General features: G+C 39.8%; 2 protein-coding genes across 2 annotated transcripts in view; one reads left to right on the forward strand and one right to left on the reverse strand.

Annotated features, from left to right (window-relative positions):
* Positions 1–2,014: 2,014 nt before the first annotated feature.
* tma7 (translation machinery associated 7 homolog) lies at positions 2,015–8,464 on the reverse strand. The gene is made up of 4 exons (XM_078247638.1): positions 8,347–8,464; positions 7,061–7,116; positions 5,224–5,311; positions 2,015–2,419 (listed from the first exon to the last, which is right to left on the reverse strand). The coding sequence occupies exons 1-4, from the start codon at positions 8,360–8,362 to the stop codon at positions 2,385–2,387; spliced, it is 195 nt and encodes a 64-aa protein (XP_078103764.1). The 5' UTR covers positions 8,363–8,464; the 3' UTR covers positions 2,015–2,384.
* A 35-nt stretch (positions 8,465–8,499) lies between these two features.
* ccdc51 (coiled-coil domain containing 51) overlaps positions 8,500–10,526 on the forward strand; it is a 14,329-nt gene continuing 12,302 nt past the window's right edge. The window contains exons 1-2 of the mRNA XM_078247636.1: positions 8,500–8,607; positions 10,450–10,526. The exon at positions 10,450–10,526 is cut by the window's right edge and continues 15 nt beyond it. The gene's annotated coding sequence lies outside the window, so the exon portion shown is untranslated. The remainder of the gene's footprint in view (positions 8,608–10,449) is intronic.

Genomic DNA, 10,526 nt, shown 5'->3' on the forward strand with positions numbered 1-10,526 from the left:
CACACACACACACACACACATACACTCACACTGACACACACAAACTCTCACACACAGATAATATGGGAATATAAACGTCTGCTCCCTCAACTCCCACACACACACACACACACAGACACACACACACACACACACTCTCACACACAGACACAGAGACACACACACACATACACTCACACAGAGACACACACACAGAGACACACACACTCTCACACACAGATAATATGGGAATATAAACGTCTGCTCCCTCAACTCCCCCACACAGAGACACACACACACACACACTCACACAGAGACACAGACACACACACTCACACAGAGACACACACACACAGAGAGACACTCACACTGACACACACACACACACACACACAATATATGGGAATATAAACGTCTGCTCCCTCAACTCCCACACACACACACACACAGAGAGACACTCACACTGACACACACACACACACACACACAATATATGGGAATATAAACGTCTGCTCCCTTCTGGCGAGGGAAGTTTGGGGTCCCCTGCTGGAGCTGCTACCCCCGTGACCCGACCCCGGATAAGCGGATGAAGATGGATGGATGCTCCCTTCTGGCTGTACCACCAAGTTTTTGGGGTGTGGGTAGCTCCTTGAGCACATCGCCTCTAGGGATGACTCCATCATTTTCTTTAAATGTAAAGATGGGCTTTCCATCCAGACTTCTTACAACTTTGCCTTAGAAACGTTACGCTGATGTCTGCACCCTCAACCTTCTCCACCAATCCAACGTAGTTATAGGTTTGGATTTACCAGCAAAGATCACGACGACGACGTCACCAGCAGACCGATCCTTGTCACCATCATGTAGTCGGTTTTTTTAATTACATTAAATCTATTTTATTGATCTCTGAAGTTTCTGTCGTAGATATGAATGTGTGCGTGAGAGGACCCCGAGAGATCTGGCTCAGTTGAGGGTCTTTCTCCAACAGTAACAAAGCAAATGATTTATTGTGTTCGGAAACCGTTAGGGTTGGGTACCGAAACAGTAGTAAAGAGACCAAATAACGAAAATTTCGCTGCCTGACTTTTTTTTTTCAGAAGCGTCGCTGCACGGGACGCTACGTTACGTTAGCTAGCAGCTGGATTAAACCCAAAGGTTAAAATGCTGACAGCTTACGTTAAGCAGTGTAACGTGTGACTGTATTTCCCTCTAGAGGATCCAACAGCGGGACGTAACGGTCTGCCTGCAGCAGCTGTTGTCGGAAAAACACGGACGGTGCGTTCACTTGAAACTCGCCAACCTCGTGGTGCATTCAAAGTTATTGTAAAATACCCTTTTCCCATCTGGCGCTTGTTTTTGTCGTTTACCAGGAATTCACTGGTGAAATAAGTCACCAAGTTATTGTTATTACATCATTAATCATTTAATTTGAACCATATGGCCTTAGCAATTAACAAGCCGTTCTTTAATGTCGCCAACTGTCGTTTTGTGCTCCTTTTACATTTTATATTATATAGATTATAAATATATTATATATATATTTCGGTTCAGGCACCGGCACTGTTTAAAAGTATCGTTTTAGCACCGGTATCGGAAAAAACCCAATGATAGCCAACCCTAGAAACCGTTCCAACTAGGCCTGCACGATTAATCGTTATAAAAGCGCGATCTCGATTCACCCTGTTCACGATTTAATGTTTAAACGACTTCGATTTGTTTTGATTTATTGTTTATTTACGAGCCGACTGCGTCACTAACGCTACTACTGTCCGCGAGCTTTAAACACAGACGGTATAAAACAGGTTTTAAAGAGCCCCCAAGCGCTGCAATGCTCTCCGTTCTCTTCATTGAAGCCTCTGTGTTTACAGGCTGGTGGTGATGCTCAATAGGTGCCAAAAACAATGTATGTTTGGTACTGCCGATATGTTTTGTCGTGGTTCATGTCGAAAATCATGATGATATGATCGTGATTCATATTTTTCGCTGAATCGTGCAGGCCTAGTTCTAGCCCATTAATTAAAATGACAAGCAGCAATTACAAAAAAAAAAACCCTTTTATTAGCATCTCCTGCTTTACAATACAACAAAAACCTGAAGAAAAAAGAACTTTGTGATGTGTTTCTGGACACAAAACAAGATATGGTGGCGATTAGGATGTTTCTTTTCATTTCTACATCTGCAGACCTTCATTTCTAGACTAGATTTGAGTCAGTGAGTGTAACTGAGTGAGCTGTTTCCAACAACAAATATCAAAGTGTTAATCCTCTAATTACGCTTGCCATTAGGGGGTTACGATGCGTGTACTGGTTTCACTGGTGGAGTGGGTCAACACCAGGGCGGGTTTGAGCTCAGACACAGGAAAGGAGGCCGGGGGAGCAGACCGACATCGTTGTCAGATTCAGATCTTACTTCTTGCCGGATTTCTTGATGCCACTGGAGCCTGGAAGGAAAAAACAGGAAACTTTTTGGCTTTAGTTTGTACCATAGACAGTACTCTTAATGGACAGCGACGCCCGTAGACTCAGCGTTACTGAGCAGCCTCCAACTGAGCTTGAAGACGTAGATGTGACGTGAGCAACCTGTCTGAAAGTTGGAAGTCTTCTGGTAGCTGTGCCAAGAGAAATCTCAATCATTCCCAATCTAGCAGAGACGGAGAGCGTAGGTATATGTAAGGAGATAACATAGACACAGGCTCATTATTGATCACTAAAATGATAGTTAACATTAGTCATTACACTTAAACAGCTGATGGAAGTCCAAACTGCCTGAGAGCTTCTCCTGTACTATACGGTAACTCCTCTACTATGAGACAGGAAGTCTCGTGGTTATGACCCAATCGTTAGCCTATTGTTATAAAAACGTCTGCTACGGAGCCATAACGTGAGCTACAAGGTAATGGAGCCTTTTATACATTGTCGTGTTTCTTTAGAAATAAACAACGGACAAATAGAGTCTTTAAACTCTTCAGATGTAAAGGTATTCTCTGTCAAAGTGACGCCAAAATGAATGGGAGTCAATGGGATGCTAACGGGAGGAGCCTTAGACTTTTTTTTTTCTTAGTTTCTTGGGATTTTTTTTTTACGTTTTGGGTTTTTTTTCTTCGTTTTGTTAAAGTGTTTTTCTTCGCTTAACGTTTTCCGCTTTCCTTGCTTATTTTTTATGTGTTGGGGGTTTTTTTCTTCGTGTTTTTTCTCTGGAAACCCTAAAACGTAAAAAAAAAAAAAAAGCGAAGAAAAAAACCAAAACATTAAAAGCGAAGTGCTTTTTTTTTACATTTTCCGCTTTTTTTCCTTTGCTTTTTTTCTTCTTCGTTATTTGGGGGGTTTTCTTTGCTTTTTTTTTTTTTTTTTTTACATCTTTGCTTTATTTTTACGTTTTTTTTCTTCATTTGTTTTTTTTTCCCCAAAAAAAGTGAAGGAAAAAAAAACCCCAAAACGAGGCGAAAGCGAAGTGCTTTTTTTTTTACGTTTTCCGCCTTTTGGGGTTTTTTTTTTTCTACATTTTTGGTTGTTTTTTTTCCGCTTTTTATGTTCGTTTGTTTATTTTTCCTTCGCTTTTTTTACGTTTTTTTTTTCTTGCGTTTTGTTTTTTGTCTTCGTTTGTTTTTTGTTGTTTTTTTTCTTCTCGTCTTTTTTTACATTTTGTTTTTTTTCTTTGCTTTATTGTTACGTTTATTTTCTTCATTTGTTTTTCTTCTTCTCCTCTCTGGGGGGAAAAACCCCCAAAATGTTAAAAAACCAAAACGTTAAGCGAAGTGCTATTTTTTTAACGTTTTCCGCGTTTTATTTTTTTACGTTTTGGGGGTTTTTTTCTTTGCTTTTGGAGTTTGACATTTTGGGTTTTTTTTCTTTGCTTTTTTTATGTTTTGGCTTTTTTTTCCTTTGGTTTTTTACTTTTTTGGTTTATTTTTTTCTCTTTTTACGTTTTGTTTTTTTTCTTCGCTTTTTTTTTACTTTTTGGGTTTTTTTCTTCGTTTGTTTTTTTTTTTCTTCTCTCTGTGGGGAAAAAAACCCCGAAACGTAAAAAAAAAACGTTTTCCGCTTTTTTTTTTCCCTCTTACGTTTTTTTTTTTCCTCTTCGTTATTTGGGGGGTTTTCGTTGCTTTTTTTTTACATTTTGGTTTTTTTTTCTTAGGTTTTTTTTTCGTTATTTGGGGGTTATCTTTCCTTTTTTTTTTTTTTTTACATTTTGGGTTTTTTGTCTTTGCTTTATTTTTACGTTTTATTTTCTTCATTTGTTTTTTTTTGTTTTTTCTCTGTGGGGAAAAAACCCCAAAACATAAAAAAAAGGGAAGAAAAAACCAAAACATTAACATTTTTTTACGTTTTCCGATGTTATTTTTTGGTTTATTTTTTTTGGCTTTTTAACGTTTGTTTTTTTTCTTCGCTTTCTTTGTTATTTGGGGAGTTTTCTTTGCTTTTTTTTTACATTTTGGGTTTTTCTTTGCTTTATTTTACGTTTTTATCCTTCATTTGTTTTGTTTTTTTCTTCTTCTTCTCCTCCTCTCTGGGAACAAAACCCCAAAAAGCGTATTGCTTTTTCGTTTTTCTACCTTTGTTATTTGGGGGGTTTTCTTTGCTTTTTTTTACATTTTGGGTTTTTTTTCTTTGCTTTATTTTTTACGTTTTTATCCTTCATTTGTTTTGTTTTTTTCTTCTTCTTCTCCTCCTCTGGGGGGGAACAAAACCCAAAAAACGTAAAAAAGTGCTTTTTTTTTAACGTTTTCCGCCTTTTGGTTTTTTTTGGTATTTTTTACATTTTTGGTTTATTTTTTTTCTCTTTGCTTTTTTTTCCTTACGTTTTTTCTTTTTCTTCGTTATTCGGGGGTTTTTCTTTGCTTACATTGTATTTTTTACGTTTTTTTTTCCTTCATTTGTTTATTTTTTTCTTCCTCTTTCTTCTCTCTATGGGGAAAAAACCCCGAAACGTAAAAAAAGCGAAGAAAAAACCCCCAAAACGCTAACAGCGGCCGCTTTTTTTTACGTTTTTTTTCTTCACTTTGACGTTTGTTTTTTTCCTTACGTTTTTTTCTTACGTTTTGGGTTTTTTTTCATCGTTTTTTTCTTCGCCTTTTTTTACGTTTTGGGGTTTTTTAACGTTCTCTTATAAAATATTGTTTTCAAATGCTATAATTTGGTTGATAGAAACCTAAATGTCTGAAAGAAACTGGTCAGATTTGACCCGAGGACAACAGGAGAGTTAAAAACAGAGTCCCGTACACGTCTTATACTTCTCTGGTCTTACCTAGAGGTCCTTTTCCTGAAGCTTTGGCCTTCAACGCCTCCAGGGCCTTCTGTTCTTCCTTCTGTTTCTGCTTGAAGGCAACATCATCCTGCACACACAGTTTACAATCCGTTGACTAAACTATTACCACAATGTCTCCTATGGCTTATGTATTCCTCTTCAGTTTGGGCTGCAGCCAACATTTATTAAAGCTATTCCAAATCAAGAGACTGGGACGCACAGTCTCTAGCGTTAGCACCCAGGAGGCTGAAACAGGGCAGGTTTTAAACATGCTTTTAGCCTCTAAACATGTTCAAAATGTCATTACAAGTGCCTACCCATGTGCAGTGATTCCTTCTGAGGGAACACGGGGAATCTGGCTGCAGGAGACGTGACGGAAACGCATAAACGTTGTGTTAATCCAGCTCTGTTTAGTTCTGGTGTTGAGACGGCAAGACGAGGGCTTAGGGACCGTCTACAAACTACAACACTGAAAAGATATACAACAGTATTTATTAACTGAATGATTAAATAAGGTAGTGTCTCCAAACTTACCTCAATTATAACTCATCTCCTGCTAGTTGTACTACAGCACTTACTTTAAAATAATAAGCATAGAAAATATTGTTGTATATCTTATCGGTGTACTTTGTAGACGGTCCCTAAGCCCTCGTCTTGCCGTCTCGTTCTTGAAGTTGGAATCATGGCGTGAGGAGATGACAGCGCTCAGGTATATATAAGGTTTTTCCTATATTTCCTTAATAAAATAAACACTGTTACACTTTTTGAAACTATTTCAGCTTGTACAAGGTACAATTCCTGTAAAATGTTATCCCATCCGCTCTTTCAACTTGATGACTCACCATATAACGTTACTTTACCGATTTGACCGGGACAGTCCCAATTCTGAGTTGTTTGTGTCCCGACAAAAGCCTGTCGATTACGTAGACATAGGACATAGCAACGGCATAGACATCTGAACAATAAAGGTGGTCCCAGACGAAACTCACTCGATGTCTTTTATTATTTCCTAGATATGTAGGCTACATACCAAGAACATTCATGAATATTAACGGAGATACCCCCATTATGTTGTGAGCAGTAGGCCTACGTGTGCTGTGTCTAATGGCGTCTTTCCATTAAATGGTACCTGCTCGACTCACCTCGATTCTACTTTTTTGGTTTTCCATTACGAAAACAAGTCCCTGCTACCTGCTAACAGGTACTTTTTTATAGTACCATCTCCATCGAGGTTCCAAGCGAACTGAGGCGATACCAAAAGGTGACGTGAAAGCCTGCAGACTCCCGATTGGTCGGAGAGAATCGTCACTAATCACTGCGTCATCAGCGGCAGATAAGAGTGTGGAGTTTCCTGTACAAACCCGCTTCTGGATTTTTTCTGTAGTAAGCTGAGACATGTGGCTATGACATCGTGTTATCTGTATCTCACCAGATGTGTTTACAGCAATGTATTTTAATAATTTTACAGATGTATGACTTGGACGGAAATAAAAACCCTCCATTCTAGCCTCTGTAACTGTCAGTAAGGCACATCCCTGAGTGTCAAAGTATATGGGAGCTGTACCACTTTTAATTTGGGTATGACGTTTAGACCAAAAAGCATGAAAATGCAGCCGTTTGCAGCGTGCAAGTAGGCGGTTTGAGACACAGCCAAAGTCTACCAACAGGTCTCTGAACTGCTGTCCTCACATGACTACAACCGACCTGGGCTGGCACATGTTCACGTTAAAAAGCGCGTGCATGCACGAGCACTACGGTCACACGTTTTTAGTTCTGGGAAATCTGGTCACCCTACGTTAGTTGAATACATTCATCATTACAGTCAGAGGAAACTTACGTCATCCATGTCCTTAGACTGTTTCTTGGGCGCCTTCAGTGGTTTCTTTTTGCCTCCTGTGGAAAACAAAATGGTTATTTTAACTGGCCTGTTAAAATAGCTGTATTCAGAGCACAAAGAGGCCTACGCTACAACAGTTCTCACACGTTAGAGTTAACGTTACGTTGGTGTGTTAAATCCGTGCACCTGCTGCTAAAGAGAGGGAATCAAGACTTTTTGCTTAGCTTAGTTTTATGTTAGCTGTTAGAAGTTCATACGACGAATGTCCCAGACGATCTTTGGTACACGATCTAGAAACGTTGTTTATATATATACATTTCCTGACAACAAAAACATATGTATGCGGCAGATATGTAACGTAGTTTGGTGAAAGAAGAGAACGTTGTCAGGCTCGAGCTGCCTTTAGCAGCCGTTAGCTTGCTAGCTAACAAGCTAACGGCTTGTTATCACTCATGCTCGAGCTGCCGTTAGCAGCCGTTAGCTTGCTAGCTAACAAGCTAAAGGCTTGTTATCACTCAGGCTCGAGCTGCCGTTAACAGCCGTTAGCTTGGTATCACTCAGACTCGAGCTGCCGTTAACAGCCGTTAGCTTGCTAGCTAACAAGCTAAAGGCTTGTTATCACTCAGGCTCGAGCTGCCGTTAACAGCCGTTAGCTTGGTATCACTCAGACTCGAGCTGCCGTTAACAGCCGTTAGCTTGCTAGCTAACAAGCTAAAGGCTTGTTATCACTCAGGCTCGAGCTGCCGTTAACAGCCGTTAGCTTGTTATCACTCAGACTCGAGCTGCCGTTAACAGCCGTTAGCTTGCTAGCTAACGAGCTAAAGGCTTGTTATCACTCAGGCTCGAGCTGCCGTTAACAGCCGTTAGCTTGGTATCACTCAGACTCGAGCTGCCGTTAGCTTGCTAGCTAACAAACTAACGGCTTGTTATCACTCAGGCTCGAGCTGCCGTTAACAGCCGTTAGCTTGCTAGCTAACAAACTAACGGCTTGTTATCACTCAGGCTCGAGCTGCCGTTAACACCCGTTAGCTTGTATGCTTGCTAGCTAACAAACTAACGGCTTGTTATCACTCAGGCTCGAGCTGCCGTTAACACCCGTTAGCTTGTATGCTTGCTAGCTAACAAACTAACGGCTTGTTATCACTCAGGCTCGAGCTGCCGTTAGCAGCCGTTAGCTTGTTAGCTAACGTTAATCCACCCAGTAAGAGTAAAACACGCTACGCTGAGTTTTGTCAAGTTGTCAAAATGAATATTTTATGATGAACGTCAGATAAACGACGTCTCACCTTCTCTGCCAGACATGTTTACAATTCGTCACGTTGGTTTGAATGTAAGAAAAAAAATTTATTTTCTGCTGCGAATGCAGCTCTTTCTTATCCGCGCTGTCAGGACCCCGGCAGCGAACTGTGAACCGGAAATAGAATGACCTTTAGGTGCCTGACCGAAACGTCCATATTGGTTTTATTTGACATCAAGATGCTAACTAGTCAGCCAAAACAAACTGCGTCCGTGTGACAAGAATGTTGTGACAACACTGAAGAAAACAGGTATGCTAATTGTTCTATTTCGATATGTGAGTGAAACTGTCTTAGGCTTTTTATACGGTTAAAAAGTCAGTTTACCGGCAACTGTTAGCAACATGGAGCTAAAGGCTAGCTTAGCTACTTGGGAATGAAACAGGGAAATGAACCATTAACCTTGGAGGGAAATAGTTATAATGTTATGTTATTAATGACATTAGGCCCTGTATCCTCCTTCAGTTTGTCTGGTTGGTCATTATATCAGTCACAATCAGTATTACATGTTATAAAATGCCATTTTATTCAATATTAAATAAACATGGTAATGAAATACACCCTAAAATAAATGAATGGAGCAATATATATATAATATAGCGTTACAAATACATGTTTTTATTTTAAAAAGGACGTTTTGTGTAAAAAATAGGCTTTGCCATGTGGTTATTTCATATAGATATTTAATGAACTATAAGAAAACATGCTTGTGATGACCTATATCAGGATATGTTGCCAGTTTATTAGGTATATATAGCCTATGTGCCATTGCATTGCAGTAGATGGGGCCTACATTTTCCAATAATATCATTTAATCACATTTGAACCCGCTGAGATTGTACCAGATGTAATAGAAGCTGGACTCTAGTTCAGTAGTCACAATTCTTTGACACAGCAGTACATCTCTCGCTGATTGTTTAAAGGTCCCATGGCATGAAAATGTCACTTTATGAGGTTTTTTAACATTAATATGAGTTCCCCCAGCCTGCCTATGGTCCCCCAGTGGCTAGAAATGGTGATAGGTGTAAACCGAGCCCTGGGTATCCTGCTCTGCCTTTGAGAAAATGAAAGCTCAGATGGGCCGATCTGGACTCTTCCCTTTATGACGTCATAAGGAAAGCTCATTGTGGGATAGGGCTGTCAATCTTCCTCTATAATACTATTCAAATTCCATTTGTTATTTATTTTATTTAATATTTGAATATTAAATGCTCAAATTCATCCTGTTATTAATATTTACGATATTACACAGGCTTATGGATGGCCAATGCCACTAGCAGCATGTGGTTGTTGTTACACGTTCTGTCCACTAGAGGGACGACTAACATCACAAAACTAACTGTTGAAAACAGTTTTTAGCGGCAATTCCTCGGACAGATCGCCTAGCTCGTCAGGGTGTAACGTTGTCAGGTGTCTCAGGTCGCTCTCCGCCATTTCTGATAGTATTGTGATGATGATACCGCGTGGATGGATGTATTAAGGGAACGTGTACGATTGTGATAGGATTCAAAAACTTTATTGTTCATCAGACTAAACAAAAGCATTTAATGTTCATGTGTGTGGAGGCCAAGGCCACAAGAAAGGCAAGATTGCATATAAAACAACAGCCCTATTGTGGGACTGGCTCTAGTGGCTGTAATTCTGCACCAAGGCTGAATTAGTACAGTATTAGGGGACCACTAAGGTCTATATAAAAGAGACTTCAGATACAGTATTAGGGGACCACTAAGGTCTATATAAAAGAGACTTCAGATACAGTATTAGGGGACCACTAAGGTCTATATAAAAGAGACTTCAGATACAGTATTAGGGGACCACTAAGGTCTATATAAAAGAGACTTCAGATACAGTATTAGGGGACCACTAAGGTCTATATAAAAGAGACTTCAGATACAGTATTAGGGGACCACTAAGGTCTATATAAAGAGACTTCAGATACAGTATTAGGGGACCACTAAGGTCTATATAAAAGAATCCAAAGAGCACCATCTCATGGGACCTTTAACGGAGATACCCTGAACCTGTGCAACATTCCCGCTTGATAGTTTATCAATCATCCATCTAATTGAAATGTTTGAACTGTTTTTCTCACAGGTGCGTGTTCAAACGTTGGCTCTGTAGCTGCAGTGAAATTGAAGCTCTGACGTTTTCAAGCTGCACTTCTGACTGCT

The sequence above is a fragment of the Sander vitreus genome, chromosome 4 (genome assembly GCF_031162955.1).
Source record: "Sander vitreus isolate 19-12246 chromosome 4, sanVit1, whole genome shotgun sequence".
NCBI classification, from domain to species: Eukaryota; Metazoa; Chordata; class Actinopteri; order Perciformes; family Percidae; genus Sander; species Sander vitreus.

Coding starts and splice junctions, on each gene's coding strand:
- tma7 (XM_078247638.1), bottom strand. Junction 5,312..7,060: donor AGTCTAAGGACATGGATGAC/GTAAGTTTCCTC, acceptor CTGTGTGTGCAG/GATGATGTTGCCTTCAAGCA. Junction 2,420..5,223: donor TTCAGGAAAAGGACCTCTAG/GTAAGACCAGAG, acceptor TTTTCCTTCCAG/GCTCCAGTGGCATCAAGAAA.